Raw genomic sequence first — 17,295 nt, 5'->3', positions numbered from 1 at the left:
TAACAATCACGTGTGGCCTGAACTCATGACTCTCATATTGGACAGCACAGCTCTTAAGAGTTCACCTAACAGATAAAATGCACCCCTAATCCTTCCCCTTTTAGGTGGTATTGTAGAGAGTAGGTCCAAGTGATAAGTATGTAAGATTCTTTACTCCTGCTTCTGTTTGATCTGGTACAGCATAGGTCAGATCTCTCTCTCTCGACCTTAGGTTATCTAACACAATTTCCCATCTGTTAGATATTATAAAATATGTTTTGATTTTCAGAATACTCTAGGGTACACACATGAACTGACTGCATACCACAGAGCCTTAGTTTTTAATGTTGGGAAAGTACACTCCTGTCCATATGTATCCTTATGACATCTGTCATTTAGGATTCGGAATCTTTACCAGATGCCTTGTACCAACCATTTTAAAGTATGTTATATATCTCTTCCCAGCTAGTATTCTTTGTATATAAGAATACTGATAGGGGAATTATTTTTTAGATTTTACTCAAAATTGTCAGAATAATATCAGTTTTACAGAGCAGGGGTATCATAAAAGAAGATACAGTAGGAATGTAGAATTTCACCTGAATCACCTAAAAATGTCAAAATTAATACTTATAATACATCTAGCATGATGACTTTGGAAGAGTGATTGTAACATTGCAGAATATCATTACTTAGCCTTGTTTGTTTTTTAATATAAATATGTGGAAAATCTTTATAGGCCAGAATATCATCATTATAGTGGCTGGAGCAAATTTACTTTTGAATACTGAAGACCTGAAGAAAGCAGCTACGACCATTAACAAAGCCAAAGTCATGATCTGCCAGTTAGAAATAACTCCAGAAACATCTTTGGAAGCCCTGACAATGGCCCACAGCAATGGAGGTGATTTTACCTATTTGTTATTCTTCCTAGAAAAGCTTTTTTTTTTTCCTAAAGATTTTATTTATTTGACAGAGAGAGAAAGAGCACGAGCAGGAGGGAGAGGGAGAGGGAGAAGCAGACTCCCCGCTGAGCAGAGAGCCCAGTGTAGGACTTGATCCCAGGACCTGGGATCATGACCTGAGCCAAAGGCAGACACCTAACCCAGGTGCCCCCCTAGAAAAGCTTTTATCACTGTTAATTTAATAAAAGGTAGCCTTTTAAGTTAAGCAAAGCAATACTTTCCCTGTAGTAAAATATCCTTTCTTCCACCTGTGAGATTCACGATCTTCTTGTAGCTAGGAAAGTTTACAAACAGGGTAAAAAATAACCTGAGTAGCACTACTGATACCCCACAATATAAATCTTCTATCTAGTTCGCGGAGATGATACAAGTAGTGACTAGAACCTCAGAAACAGCCCATAGCCCAAAAGTAGAAGCAGAGGTCAAGTTTCATGTCATGTACAATGACTGCCCTGGTAGGTCTATTTTGATAAGTGTCTCTAGGAATTAAAGATTAGCTCTTTCTCTTTTTTTGTAAAACTCCATCTCTGTTCGATAAACCAGAAAAGATTATTTACGTGTAATATTTTCTATGTTGTCAATGTCCTTTGAGCAGTTAGTTGGTTTTTGACCTTCAATTTTGAAAATTTTCAAACACACAAAGGCAGGTAGAATTGCCTAACGAAACCTTTCACCCAGTGTCAACAATTATCAACATGTGGCTAATGTTGACTCGTCTGCCCTCCTGCTCACTCTCTGCTTCTACCCCCAGCAAATCACAAACTCTTTAAAAATCCAAAGAGTTTCTTTGTGTTTACTTCTTGTTCACCATTGACTGGTGGGCAAAGCATCTTCCGAGTTAGAATTCCGTTTCCATTCCTTTTTTAGCTTTGAGGTGTTTCTAGAATGATCCAGTTTTTCTAAGCCTTGTTTGTTAAGAGCATATAGAAATACTCCCCTATAGAATTGTTCTAAGAATGAAACAAAATAAAATATGATGCTGAGCATGATGTAATATATCTAAACGAATCCCAAATTTCTTCATTTCTTCTCCTTTTCACTTCTCTCTTGAAATTTAAATTAGGATAATATCCTGATCTCAGCATCGAAAAAAATCAAAATAGATCGTAGCCATTCTAAAACAATGGCTTCCTCTTGATACTGCAGCCGTAATTCTGTGACTTAAGAGAGAGAACCACTTTGAATTTTCCACATAAAACTTTCTCATCAATATACAAAACTAAAAAAGAGAAGAAAAAGAACAGTAAATGTATGTGTGTGTGTGTGTGTGTTTGTATAAGTGGTTTCTCCCCAAATCTCCAGCGTTCTACAAAGCAATAAATGGAAAGTAAGTTACTTGAAATGATTTTGTAGAGAATTTTTAAATGTATGTCCAGATTTAACAAATTTTCCTCTTGGCAAAACAACGTGCTGTGGTAAATTCTCATTGACATTTAATGTATTTTTAATGGACTCAAAGCTGTCAGAAAGAATTCTAAGTAAGCCAAAAACCCATTTGGTTACATTTTCTCAGGGTGTCACAGATAGAGTCTAATGCTTATGGTGAGCATTGCCTACACCGTGTTCATCTGAATTGAGCAATGTGAATACAACATGACACTTCATTCATGCTCCTGTCTTTCCTTTTACAGGTTGGGGCATAGTCTCTTGTAATTGCTTTTCCTACACTCCCTTGCTTCTCAGAGATCACTCTTCCCTTTGTCTTAGTCTAGTTTCAGGTTAACTACTCAGCTTGTGGAGGAGAGAAAGGTAAAGCCACCACAGTTGAATATCTTTCACAGGTGAGCTAGAATTATCCCAATGGGCAGACAGCCTGACCTTGGGGCTGTCATTTGGGTGGAGTCCAAAAATGCTTCCTCCATCACCTGCTAGCCAGCTCTGCTAGGCTAGAGCTAGATGACCTAGGGCATCAGGAATGGGCAGTGGTATGGGGTGCCAGGGTGCCCCAGTCAGTTAAGGGTCCGATTCTTGAGCTCAGCTCAGAATCATGATCATCAGGTCATGATCTCAGGGTCATGAGTTCAAGCCTACCATTAAAAAAAAAAAAAAAAAAGGAGGGGGAAGGGAATGGGCAGGCGTAGTGATGGTAAACTAGCACTAGCCAATTCCACATTTTTACTAAGAGCCAGCATGTCTAAGTATTAATTCCACGTACTTTCATATATATTTGACCTTTGAAAAACCTCATGACAAAGATATGGCAGGCATCATTCTCCCAAAATGAAGGCGAGAAGATACACTAGGAAAATGTAAGTAATTACCCAAGGTCAGTGTAGAAACCCAGATTTCAGATGCCAAGACCCAAGTTCTGTGTCCTAGAACACACCTTAAATATTACCACACCCCATTGATTCCAAGGAACTGAGCCTTGATGGAGAAAAGTAAAACCCATAAACTGTAATATTGTTCAACACGTAGCCTAAGCTTTGAGTGTTTTTGAAGCTCACATCTCAGAGACACTAGACTACTTTCTGCGATGCATCTCTTACCTGCTCCCATAAAATACATGCACATGGACTCCTCTGACCAGAATTCAGCTGGTCTTCACGTGGTGAAGCAGCCAGAAGCAGCTTAGACTCTCTATAACCATGAGTGTGTGTGTGTGTGTGTGTGTGAATTTAATGTGTTTTCATTCTCACGTCAGAGAAGAGTGATACAATGAAGGAAGCACTGGTCATGAAGTTTGGGTTTGAATACAGTCATGAAGTTTGGGTTTGAATACAGAATCCATCCCTTAGTAAATAGGGGACCGCATGCAAATAAGTCAGTTCTTGGTTCTAGGCCTCTGTGAAACAGTACTGGTCCAAGAGCTCTTGCAGCTGTTTACTGTCAGGATATATGAATGGACTGGTCACAGAGCAGAGCAGGCAAAGCTTAGAGATACGTTGAGCACCTCGTGTCCTGTCCATTGCCCCGTGAGACTACCTATGTGCTAATCAGCAATATTCCACCTACAAGAAAGGAGGTAAAATAATCCTCCTCTTCCTCCTCCTCCTCCTCTCTGGGTTTATTATCACAGCTTCTTTATCTGAATTAAGCACATACATAGTATGACTGGATTATATATAGTTGTTAAAAATACAGAGGAAACCGACACCTCCCCCCATCCCCCATCTCTGAATATATGGTGTCAGAACTCTGTTTTGTCTTCACCTAAAGGAAAGCATTGGTTTTAAATGGACAGCACCAGTGGCCCTCAGTGGCCCCCTCCTCTCTAGGTCATGATGCTGTGAGGCAGGCCCACAGCAGAGCTGGTGCTGCAGCTGCTCGTGATGAAATTATGCATGTCGGGTCTGGTCTTTATATCCATTTCAAAGCAAATGGAACATTACTGGAACAATTATAAATAATTGAGATTGTAAGATCGCCAAGATCAAATTCTAGGTAGGACACAAAATATCTTTTAATGACACTTGAGTCCTTTTCTATTTGTCAAACCAAACTTCTTGGCTGGCCACCTTGACTTTCACAGTGACGTTGTCCAGCACATAGCCCAAGTGTTGAGTGTTTCCGCTGCTCAACTCACAGGAAACAACCCCCAGAGGGAGACTGCCAAGCCAGCGTTTTGGTTACCCCAGCCTTTCCACAGTTTCTTTACTTAGGGTGACTTTCTTCCTATTTCTCTGAGCTAAGTTATTATGGCCTTCTCAACTGTCCAGTTCATGCCCTCCATGGTGAGACTGGTAAGAGCTTCCACCTCAGGATGCCTGGGTGACTCAGCAGTTGAACATATGCCTTTAGCTCAGGTGGTGATCCCAGGACCCCTGGGATCAAGTCCCACATCAGGCTTCTCTCCCCGAAGGGAGCCGGCCTCTTCCTCTGCTCATGTCTCTGCCTCTCTCTGCATCTCTCTGCATCTCTCATAAGTAAATAAAACCTAAAAAAAAAAAAAAAAAAAAAAAAAGAGCTTCCACCTCATTCTCCTGGCTCTGTACCTATGCAGCTCCTCACTGACATTCTTGTGCCAGCCTTTGGCATGCTGTTAAGACAACCAGGAGTTTAGCCCACCTTATGTTGTAATGAATAATGATTATGTCGAGTGTGGTCAGTGCCCTCTGCAGCTCCACACTACTCCATGGTACATCTTGTGTCTCTAGTTTTACGTGGTTCCAGGATGGCATCATTTTCCCCACCTTATCTATTGCAAATGTGCATTCTTCTTTGATTAACCACATCTACTCATTCTTCACATTTTTTTCACCATGGTAAAGTATTTATGTTTATTTTTGGTAGCATGAGCCAAAGAAGAGTCCTTGCTTTATGGCATTTTCATTTTTCCCCTAACTTTTTTTACTAGTCAGACTCTAAGCCTAGGTATCCAGCCTATTACCATCCAGCATTGGTCAAAATGCTTTCCTTCAATAGGGAAATAAGCAGATAAGATTTGATTCATTTTTTTTAGATTGATTTATTTATTCATGAGAAACACACAGAGAGAGACAGAGACATAGGCAGAGGGAGAAGCAGATTCCCTGCAGAGAGCCTGATGCTGGACTCGATTCTTAGATCTTGCTGAACTGAAGGCAGATGCTCAACTGCTGAGCCACCCAGGTGTCTTGAGTTTATTGACTTTTATACAATATTTATGGTCAAATTAAATTGTAGGATTTCTCGTTCCAGCAATTCTATTGCTTAAAATTCAGTGTAGTTGTTTCTTTAAAATTTGTATTTAGGGGCGCCTGCGTGGCTCAGTTGGTTAAACATCTGTCTTTGGCTTAGGTCGTGATCCCAGGGTCATGGGATCAAGCCCTGTGTTGGATCCCTGCTCACTGAGGAGTCTGCTTCTCCCTCTCCCTCTGCTTCTCCCCCTGTTTGTGCTATCTCTCTCTCTCTCTCTGTCAAATAGATACAACTTTTAAAAAATAAAAATAAAATTTATTTTTATTGTGGAAAATCTCAAATATATGTGGACATACAGAGACTAGTATGGTAAACCCATATATACTATCACCTAGCTTCAATAATTCTCAACACATGGCCAATCCTGTTGCATTTATACCCTGACTACTCCCCACACCCTCCCACTGCAACCTTGGGTTATATTCTGAAGCACCAGCCAAACAGTATATCATTTCATTCACAATGGACTTGATTTTTGCTGTAAGATATTACACATCTTTTAAGAATGATGTCTTTGCCTGGTGTACACCAGGTAATCTCTGGTCAGATTTATTCCCATCACCCTTTGGAATTAATCCTTATTAGTTTAGTGAATAACCTCTCAGACTTTTTTCTCTTCTGTCCAAGTGTATAAATGTAAATACACATACAATTATGTTTTGCTTTATTAAAAAAGGAGGAGTCATACTAAAGATTTTATTACAAAACTTTCTTTTTGGGATCCCTGGATGGCTCTGGTTTAGCGCCTGCCTTTAGCCCAGGGCTTGATCCTGGGGTCCTGGGATTCGGTCCCACATTGGGCTCCCTGCATGGGACCTGCTTCTCCCTCTGCCTGTGTCTCTGCCTCTCTCTCTCAATCTCTCTCTCTCTCTCTTTTCTTGTGTCTCTCATGAATAAATACATATAATCTTAAAAAAAGAAAAACTTCCTTTTTTTCACATATAAATTATAGAAAATTTTCTGTGACAAAACAGAGATCTCCTTCATTCTTTTTAACAGCAGCAGAGTATTCTTTTAGAGCTATTTTTTTCCTAACCAATCCTGTCTGGTAGAAGTTTAGGTTTCTTTTTATTTTTTATTTTTTTCTGTTAAAAACTAGCTGAGCATCACTTTGCATGCCTATGTGTTTCTGTGGGAGAGATTTGGAAAAGGAATTGCCAGATCAGGGCTCTTTTGAGATAAAATGGAACTTTAATAAGAGTAGCTTAATGCTATTGTTCCATACGGGTAGCTTGCTCTACCCTGTGCTCAAATGCCTTTGCGTGCAGATTGGAGATCACAATACATGAGCAATGCTTTTTCATTTCACCGTTTGAGGAAAACAGGGAGCAATATATTTGTTCTGGAACTGTAAAAAGTAAATGGGTGTGTTGGAATGCTGGGCATGGAGGGCCTTTACACATAATTGACATCTCTAAGACCTTGCAGAAACGGGAAGACCAATGAGAGACTGTTGCCAGGCTATGAATTCCAACAGAAGGCAAAAGAGATGGGTGGACAGGCGGGGGTGTTGGGCTGTGTGTGAAGGACAATATAATAACAGTAATAATCCCTTACACTTGTACAACACTCTACAGTTTACAGAGGGCTTTTACACCCAGCTTCTAATTTAAGCTGCACAATGACCTGTACAAAAATATGAGCAGCCAAAAATATACCATAGAATTTTTGTGGATGGACATTCTAGATTCTAAAATAATGAAAATGTGAGAATAGCATTAGCCTGTAAACCACTGGACAAGATCCACTAACCAAACCAAAATGTTAAGACCAAGGAAGGTGTAGAAGCAAACTAGCTAGCCTCACCAGGCAGTAGTGGACAGTTTCCATTAGCCATGTGCTGATAAGCATCTACCCAAGAATGTGGAATGGATCAGTGCTGTGACAGCTGTGGAAAAGCCACATGGACAACTCATCAATGTGTGCATTTTCCCAAGAGATTCTAATCAGATTTGAGGTGGAGCCTAAAAGTCATGCACTTTAATTGTGGGACCCAGGAAATTTAACAAAAATCCCCTACCCCTGGACAAGCAGAGCAGGACTAACTCCATTTTGTGCTGCCACCTGCCACCTCCTGTATCACCCCCACATGACCTGCTTATTGCTTAAGGCGCTGCCCCACCCTAGTCAAGCCGCTGGGCACACCCTAATCGGAAATCGGCTCATAACAATGTAACCCTGCCTTGTGCCCGCCAAAACTGCGTGCCAATTCTGACCAAAGTAATAGGCCAGCTCAAATGGATACTATAGGGTAAGATGTAATTCAATTGGCCACCTGCGTGTGGACCGACATGACTGCGCAACTTTCTGCGTATCCCATGGGCCACTGGCCCCTATAAAGCTGCTACCCCTCTTAATCTCGGGGTCCAAGTCCCTGCTCCGCTGTGTCGGGTACACTTGGACCCAAGCTTGTAAATAAACCCTCATGCGTTTGCATCGGTGTCGGCTCCTTGGTGGTTTCTCGGATTTGCAATCTCGGGCACAACATTATGAGGTCTCCTAGTGATGCTGATGTGCAGCTAAGTTTGTGAGCCACTGTCCTGGAAGGGTCTCTGAGAATTGCAGGTAGAAGATTTTACTCTGTGGGTCCATAGTAGATTGGAGTCGCTAAACACATAAGTCAGTGGACCTGGGTAGAGGAAAAGAAGACCAACCAATCTAGTTGGATCCTCTGGTGGATAAGTAAGTGTTTTGACAAAGAGGGAGCTTCCTGTGAATGTAATCTCTAAAGACTTTAAAATGTATATATATATATTTTCAAAATTCCACATCAAACATTGTTTTAAAATTCTATAAATGGGGATGAAGGTTTGCACTGCTATAAACAGAGTCCTGGCCTAGAGATGACCAATACTGGACTTTTTTTTTTTTTTTAAGATTTTTAATTTATTTATTCATGAGAGAGAGAGAGAGAGAGAGAGGCAGAGACACAGGCAGAGGGAGAAACAGGCTCCATGCAGGGAGCCAGACACGGGACTTGATCCCGTGACTCCAGGATCACACCCTGGGCTGAAGGCAGGCGATAAACCGCTGAGCCACCCAGGGATCCCCCAAACACTGGACTTTAAGCTGGAGGACGCCAGGTAGGGACCCAGCTTAACTGTGTCCCAGTGTATGACCTTAGACCTCACTGAAGCTCACTTTCCTCCTCTGAAAAATGTAAATATTCTTCTAACACTGTAATGCTATGACATTCTCATTTTCCCTGTCTGCTATCCCCATCCATCCTTCTCTTATAGGTTTGTAGTCTGAGCTAGCTTTCAGCCTCAGATCGAATTTATCCTCCATTCTCAAGCTTTCTTTATGTTTCCAGGTTGCTCATAGAAGCCAAGAATGTAAGCTTCTGTGAAAAGTGTATATTTGGGGAGCCTGACTGGTTCAGTTGGTGGAGCATGGGACTCTTTGTCTAGGGATTGTGGGTTTGGGCCCCACCTTGGGTGTAGAGATTACTTAAAAATGAAATCTTAAAAAAAAAAAGTACATGTTTGCATGAGTAATTGTGATATATTTGGAAGACATGCATAGGTGTACAAAACCTACATATGTAAATGAACTTCCTACTTCCTGTTCTTACCAGGAAATTTCTTTTATCTCTTCATTACTTCTTTCCAAATATCTCTTTTTTTTTCCTGGAAAATGGATTTATGAACAAAAATTTTCACCAGCCTGAATGTTCACATCCATACATGTCCTTTCATGTCACAGCATTTAAAATTTAATGTTGCCCTTTGACATAACTTTGTAATCACCTTGGTTGTGATACTGTTGCTTGCCCTTGAAGTTGAAATGTTGTAAAGTGAAAACGGGAGCAAATGGAAATAAAAAGGGGCTGGGACTAGGTCACCACAGAGATTGAGATTTCAGACTTTTCTAAGTCAATTTGTCATCTAATGGGGAAAATGCTGCACATGGGATTTCCCTTACTATCTATAAGTGCACCATGTTAAAAAATGATCGCTGAACCCCCCTTTCCATTCTTTACAGTGAAAACATTGTTCAATCCAGCTCCTGCTATTGCTGACCTGGACCCTCGCTTCTACACGCTTTCAGATGTGTTCTGCTGCAATGAAACTGAGGTAAGGATGGAAGGTTTTGCTCCCTCCAGAAGAAGCCAAAGACTTTCATGCAAGTGGATGAAGCAAAGAGGCAGTACTAACCACTTCAGTTTGATTGCATGTAAATTCTTGGGCCCATTGAAAACAATTGTCAGACAACTAGGGTGTGGAGAAAAGGAAATTAGTGAGTTCTGGGGGGGGGGGGGGGGGATTTCCTGAGTCATCTCCATAATCTGGCATTTATCAAACCTCAGTTATTTTTAGTTCCCTCCCTGCCTTCACGCTATTGGTGGTTTGTTTTCTTTTTAAATTGTTCTACATTCTGTGGACTAATTAGTACTAGAGTTGCTAGATTTAGCAAAAAAAAAATCCAGAATGCCCTGTTAAATTTGAATTTCGTATAAACAACAAGTGGTATATTAAATGTACTTGTGCTATAGAATGATTTGTTATTTATCTGAAATTCAAGTTCAGCTGGCCTAACAACCCTAATTAAGATACGACCCCTGGAGCATTTGCTACATTTTCTTGTGAAGACCCTGGGACTGCATGGGTGTACAGACTTAGGCTCCCTGTTGATACCACAGGAAGGACCTCAGGGGCCACTCTGTTAGGAGAGGGCCCTCTCAGACCACCTGAGGATCATAATGTATAGATTTGCATAAAATACTGATCAATATGTTCAGATGGTGCCATCTATTCTGAAGCATTTTAGGAAGAAAATTTCAGTATTCCTCCTTTTTATAGGCCAGATCATTTTAGACCAGAGCTTGCTCTCCACACTGGGAAGAAGGACATATTATTATACAATACAACATGTAGAGAGAGAAAGTTAGTAATTAAAGAATTATAATAGTAATTGTCCATGTGGTTCAAGAAGGCTGCATGAATGTTTCCAGGATTTCCCGACCTGCCTTTTTGTTAATTTTATCTCTCAGAACATGAAGTAAACAAAAAAGAAGACTGCCACAAGGAAACTAATTTTAACAAATCACAACAGGTTATGCAATATTTTTGAGCAACCACCATAGCCAGGCCTTGTGCTAGGAAAAAGGGATTGTGGGAAATAGTAGCTATTGCACAATAAGAAGTTTGATTACTTTCCACTGCCAACTGGCTTAAATTTCCCTGCTGCATACTTGGAGAGCACTATATTTATTCTTCAAACACTCATCACAGCTCAAATTACTTATTCAATACTTCTATCTTCTCCACTGAATTACTAGTCCTGTGAGGCTAGGGACATCTGTCTTATTCACTGTTGTATCCCTAATGGGTAATCCTAATTGTATAGTTATCTACTGTTGCATAATAAATTACCCCCAGATTTCAGGGCTTACAATATAGTAATCCCCCTTTATCATGGGGAATAGTTCCAAGACCCCCAGTGGATGCCAGAAACCACAGATAGTACTGAACCCGATAAATATTATGTTTTATTCCTATGCATACATACCTTTGACAAAGTTTAAGTAATGAAGAAGGCACAGAAGAGGTTAACAATAATAACTAATAATAAAGCAATTTTAACAATATATTGTCATGAAAGTTTTATGAATGTGGTCTCTCTCTCTCTCTCTCAAAATATCTCACTATCCTGTACTCACCTGTCTTCCTCTTGTGATGATGTGAGGTGATAAATGCCTATATGATGAGATGAAGTGAGGTGAGTGACACAGGCTTGAGACACAGCAAGTAGGCTACTATTAACCTTCTGACGATATGACAGGAGGAAGATTACCTACTTTCCTGACAGCAGTTGACCACGAATAAGTGACACCAAGGAGAGTGAAACTGTGGATAAGGGGGGACTACTATAATTATTTCGTGTCCTGTACAGTTTCTGTCCATCAGGAATTGAGAGAGGGCACAGCATGGCTTGTCTGTCTCCATGATGTGTGGGGCCTAGAAGACTCAGGGTGGAGAGCAGGAATCATGCTTCACTCCCATGCTTGCTAGTTGATGCTGGCCTTTGGCCAGAACACTTAACACTTACACAGGACCTCTCCTTGGGACCTGGGCTTCCTCACAATGGAAGCTGGGTTCCAAGACACAGTATCCAGAGGATGAGAGAGAGGGAACCAGGCAGAAGACATGTTGCCTTTTATGACATCACTTTCGAAGTTACACAGTATCTCTTCTGGTCCATTCTATTGACTGAGGCAGGAAAGTCTACCCTTGCACCCCTTGTTTCAATACAAGATTGTCCTTGTCACAGTGTGAAAAGAGCATTTATAGTGTGATATATATTGATAGAATTATTTTTGGAAATTATGTAACTCTGTTATATTGACCTGGCACATAGTTGGCACCTAGTAAATGCTTTTTAATGAGCAAATGAACAAACTTTGGTCTTTAGGAAAGTTGATCTCAGACACTCAGTGGAAAAAAGAAAAACTTTAAAAGCTTAATTAAGATTCTATGGATGACTTCTAAAAAGGATAATAATGTAAATTCATGCTTTAAGATACTCTCTCTTGGGGCACCTGGGGGGCTTAGTTGGTTAGGCATCCAACTCTTGATTTTGGAACAGATCATGATCTCAGGATCATGAGATCAAGCTGCACATCGGGCTCCGTGCTGGGTGTAGAGGCTTCGTAAGATTCTCTCACACCCTCTCCCCTCCCACCACCCTGTTCGCTTTCTCTTTAAGGAAAAAAAAAAAAAACCTCTCTCTGCTAACAGACAAACCATTGATAAATAAATACACAAAGAGACAATGAAAAGATACAAGCTCAGAAACAAGATAACTCCACAGATCAGAAAGGGAACAGAATCCTAGAGCATTCAGCCCTGAGTGTGCTAGAAGCAGGTATAGGTGGTAGGGACCTCCAATGGGTAATAGGCACTAAAAATGTGCCCCTCATGGGAGCCTGGAGCAGTGGCCACTGCTGGAACCCAGAGATGCTAGGCTGAGACTCCCCTGCTAACCAAAAAAAGTAGAGGAAGCTGCTCAGCCTGCTACCCAGACTACAGCATTATGTAAAGCTACCAAGCTGTGGAGACAGGACAGAGGTACTGCCTGTGATCAAGAAGGAATCAGGCCAACTGCTAACCTGGTAACCAGGAATGTGACTAGATTGGCAATATCGCCAATAACAGCAGAACAGGAACTCCATGTTGCTGATATAAAACTTGGCTCTGGTTTAGAGACCCTCAGGGGCCTAACAGATGCTACTATGAAACCACTGAAAAGGCAGGGGTGGTACTTTTAATCTACTTTTGATCTGAGGACCCATGCCTTTCTTCAGTTCTTGATAACACCTTACAGTTCTTCTAATATTGTTTCTCTCTAATTCCCTCCTTTCTCTTCTTTCACTCCAACTAGATGTATGTTAGAATTGCTTGAGCTATTTCATTTCTCTAAATTTCTTTTTAATATTAAAAAAATTATTTCTGTGATACATTCTAGGTGAATTGAGTTTTTCACTGTAGGTGAACTGATCAAGATTCTCTTTCAATTCACTAATTCTTCATTCTATTCTAATGTTTATCTTCTAGTGAGTGGGTTTTTTTTTCCTAATGAGTGTAATAATAGAAACATTTCAAAGGTGTCTTTTCATTTCCAAGATTTCTAATTGATTGGTTTTTATATTCACATATCATTGCTTCAATTGTTTCTCTTTCACACTTACTTTCTCCTTTTTTTAATAATAAATTTATTTTTTTATTGGTGTTCAATTTGCCGACATACAGAATAACACCCAGTGCTCATCCCGTCAAGTGCCCCCCTCAGTGCCCGTCACCCATTCACCCCCACCCCCTGCCCTCCTCCCTTCCACCACCCCCAGTTCGCTTCCCAGAGTTAGGAGTCTTCATCTCCTTTTTTAATGAATGAGAATCTCAATCATACTTATTTTAAAGTCTTTCTTGGCATTGTTTCATTATTTGAATTTTGTCTTGGGAAAATTCATCCAAGACTATTGATGTTGTTGGATAACTTTTGAGCATTATGCTTCCTCATTTGCAGGCTCATGTTGCTCTCTCTGAGTTGGGGAATCCCACACTTTGGTTCCCACTAGGCTGATCCTGCCTCTGCAGTGGTTTCATGGTAGACTCAATCCATTGGGTGTCCGACTCTCTTTTTGGCTCAGGTCATGATATCAGGGTCCTGGGATCTGAGCCATGATATCAGGGTCCTGGGATCGAGTCCCACATCAGGCTCCCCCCTCAATGTGGAGTCTGCTTCTCCTCCCTCTGATCCTCCCCCCCCCACTCCTACTCATGCTCTCTCTTGCTCCCTGTTACACTCTCTCAAATAAATAAATAAAATCTTTTTTAAAAAAGTATCACCTGAGATAAATAGATAAAACTCCCTCCTAACATGCATTTTAATGGAACTGCATAGAGTGAAAAGTATAGACAAAAATATTCTTAAACAGCCAGAGGGGAAAAAAGACAGATAACATATACATGATAAGAATATCCAATACTTCACTGATTGTAAAAGGGGAAAATGGAAAAATTTGTGTCCATGAAAAGGAGAATAGATCTTTTTAAACTGTAGTATATTTGTAATATATCTGTACTATATGGAACTGTGCAGTTAAACAGAAGTAGAGCTACACATATCAACACAAATGAAATTAAGTTAAGGGAAGAGGCACATTGCTAAATAGTATCTATGGAAGGCATGATTCACCTTCTTTAAAGAGAAACATCTGAAGCAAATAAAATAACACATTAAGATTTATTAAAAGCAGGTGGTAGGTACATGGGTGTATTACTTTTTTACATTTAGGAACTTTTCATAAAAGAATAGTTTTTAACAGGTTTTTAGAAACCACAAGAATTCCATGTTTCTGCAAATATACCATCTAACTCAACAGATGTAAGTGATCTCAGTAATGAAGATCAGTGAAAAACTTATGAAAAGAAAATAGAAGGTGGCCTCAAGGCATAGCCAACGCAGACAGAAAGGGTCTGTGGAAAAGATGGTTCAGGAAGGACACATGGTCAAGTTAATGACATTTTATATTTTTCCTCCCTTCCCATCAATTTTATCAACATTCAATTCATTACAATTTTATGAAACTCTACTTCACTTCCTGCCCCCTTCCAAAAAAACTTCTCCCACTTTCCCTCCCTCCCAAATTACACCCCAAAAATTTACCCCCCACACACACCAACACAATACCTACCAAAATCTCACTAACTCCACTCTTTACCTCATCAACTCTTCATCACTTTTCATTCTTTTTTACCACCTTCCTCTATATACCAACATTTCTATCCCATTATTAATATAACTAACCCCCACCTCCTATCTACCTCCAATAATATCAATTTTCTACTTACCCAAAACTAGATCGAACTCATACATAACATGACCTCTCCCCTCCATCAATCAAACTGCATCCTACATTTTCTACCATCAACTTCCACTCCCTCCACACACACATCACACGCCCCCCATTGTGTGTGTGTATAATATCCCAAGTGGGCCGTGTGACTAGACTAAGAGAAGCCAACCCCCCCTTATGTGTGTGTGCAAGATTGTGTCAACAGATCATTCCAATACAACGGCCCACCTACCACCCACATCCATACCAGCCATTGATTTATATACAATGTCGGTTCGGATGGACGCACTGATAGCCCTCAAGAGAGCCTGCCCTCCTATATGATATATAATGGAGCTTTAGAGAGATTGTGTATGCTCATCAGAAGACAGCAGAGCACCCGTCAAGATATATATATATCTAGAAGATAATTAAAATAGACAGTCAATGCCTCACATACCTCTAATACCCCTATATATTCCCCCATCGCTGCGCCCACCTGGGGCTAGAGGAGAGAGAGACAGGCAGGCTCCATGCAGGGAGCCTGACATGGGACTCGATCCTGGGTCTCCAGGATCACGTCCCCGGCTGAAGGCAGGTGCTAAACCGCTGAGCCACCTGGGCTGCCTGCGTTCTCCCTAATTCTTGATGAAAATCATCACACATACACACAGAAAAGCTGAAAGAGCAATACAACAGATAGCCATAGACTGTCCGCCCAAATGGTTGTTAACATTTGCCGTTTTGCTTTCTCTCTCCCCGTGTGTATTTCCTTTTGTTTTTCTTGAATCGTTTCAGAGTAAGTTGCAAATAACATGATACCTGACCCCTAAATATTTCAGTGTGTGTCTCCTGAGAGGAGCCACAATACCATTCTCACACTTAAGAAAATTATCAATAATGATATACTGTCATCTAACATCCAGGGCCACGTTCAAATTTCCCCAGTTGTCCCAAGAGTGTCCTTGAGAGCTAATTTTTGTTGTCGTTGTTGGGTTATTTCTTTTCTTGAGCCAATGTGCATCAAAGCTCCTGATGGCATTGGTTGTTATGCAAAAGAAGGGAAATGTTTTCTAGAAGAACAGATCTAATCTGGAAGAGGACCAAGGTCACTTTTCTCACTGCTTTTTCCTTTCACTTTTATGTATTCCAGGCTGAGATCCTAACTGGCCTGGCAGTCGGCAGCCCTGCAGATGCTGGGAAGGCTGCGCTGGTGCTCATGGAGAGGGGCTGCCACGTGGTCATCGTCACCTTAGGTGCTGAAGGATGTGTGATGCTGTCACAGACAGAACCTGTCCCAAAGCACATTCCCACTGAGAAAGTTAAGCCTGTGGATACCACGGTAGGTTTTAAAATTTCAAAATTACCTCTGCCTCCTTGAAAATCATCGTTTGGTAACAAAGATTCTGCACCTGAATTTTTGGATCATAAGATAAGGGCCTGAGGAAGTGATACAATAGAATAGAAGAAAAACCAGGCAGGAGGACTAGCTCTTGATCATTCCTTAACCAACGGGGGGAATTTATACAAGTCAGTTAACCTCTCTGAGCCTCAGTTTCTTCATCCATAAAATTGGAGTAGCAATAGCAGAATACCTGTATTACCTATACTCAATCACTGATTCATTCAATAAATATGTACTGACTACCTGTTATGTGCCAGTCATCTATTAGGTGCTGGGGCTTTAGTGATGAACAAGACAAAATTTCTGTCTCATGGGGCTTAGATTTTAGATGATATAGCAATCGCTGGTTCTTATAAGCCTCTCGTGTGGAGAGAACAAGTGCACGGGTTGGCAGAAATCATTATTTTAGTCAACAGACAATAACAGCTAACATTTACTGCATGCTTGCTGTGTCTCTTTTGTATACGTCTCATATAATCTTTACAATTATGAGATGCAAGTTACTGTCCTCGTTTTACAGATTTAGAAACTTGCTGAGGACCATAATGCTAGGTTGTAACAGAGATAGGGGTTCAAAACTCGGCCTGTGGACTCCAGACACTTCTTGCGTAAGGTGCTGCATTAAGGATAAGCAGGTTAAGTGGATAAGTCACAGCCCAGAATGGAGTAGAAAGGAAACAGATTAGAAAAAGAAGCTCAGGGTCCCTCTAAAACCGGGAAAATAAAAATTGCTTGTGGCCTACAATGGAGAAGAGATGGGGAGATGCCTGGGTGGCTCAGCAGCTAAAGTGGCTGACCTTGATCTCAGCTCAGGATCATGAGTTCAAGCCCCGCATTGGGCTCCTCATTGGGTGTGGAGCCTACTTTAAAAGTTTGTTTTTTTTTTTTAATTTAAAAAAAGAGAAGAGCTGACTAGCAAAGTAAATAAGTGTCAGAGATGCAAAACTAGAGCTGAAGAAGAATAAACATTTTAAGATTCTTATTTATAA

The 17,295-nt window shown here is 40.7% G+C and overlaps 1 protein-coding gene across 4 annotated transcripts in view; it reads left to right on the top strand.

Annotated features, from left to right (window-relative positions):
• The window catches only part of RBKS (ribokinase), a 91,398-nt gene that overhangs the window by 34,873 nt on the left and 39,230 nt on the right, over nucleotides 1–17,295 (top strand). For all 4 annotated transcript variants that reach the window (XM_055326957.1, XM_055326956.1, XM_055326954.1 and 1 more), the window contains 3 exons: nucleotides 719–883; nucleotides 9,549–9,640; nucleotides 16,055–16,243. In XM_055326957.1, coding sequence (XP_055182932.1) covers nucleotides 719–883; nucleotides 9,549–9,640; nucleotides 16,055–16,243 — 446 coding nt within the window. The remainder of the gene's footprint in view (nucleotides 1–718; nucleotides 884–9,548; nucleotides 9,641–16,054; nucleotides 16,244–17,295) is intronic.

The sequence above is a fragment of the Nyctereutes procyonoides genome, unplaced genomic scaffold (assembly GCF_905146905.1).
Source record: "Nyctereutes procyonoides isolate TBG_1078 unplaced genomic scaffold, NYPRO_anot_genome, whole genome shotgun sequence".
Lineage (NCBI taxonomy): Eukaryota > Metazoa > Chordata > Mammalia > Carnivora > Canidae > Nyctereutes > Nyctereutes procyonoides.
Note: the sequence above shows the minus strand (reverse complement) of the source record. Positions and strands in the feature narration are given on the sequence as shown.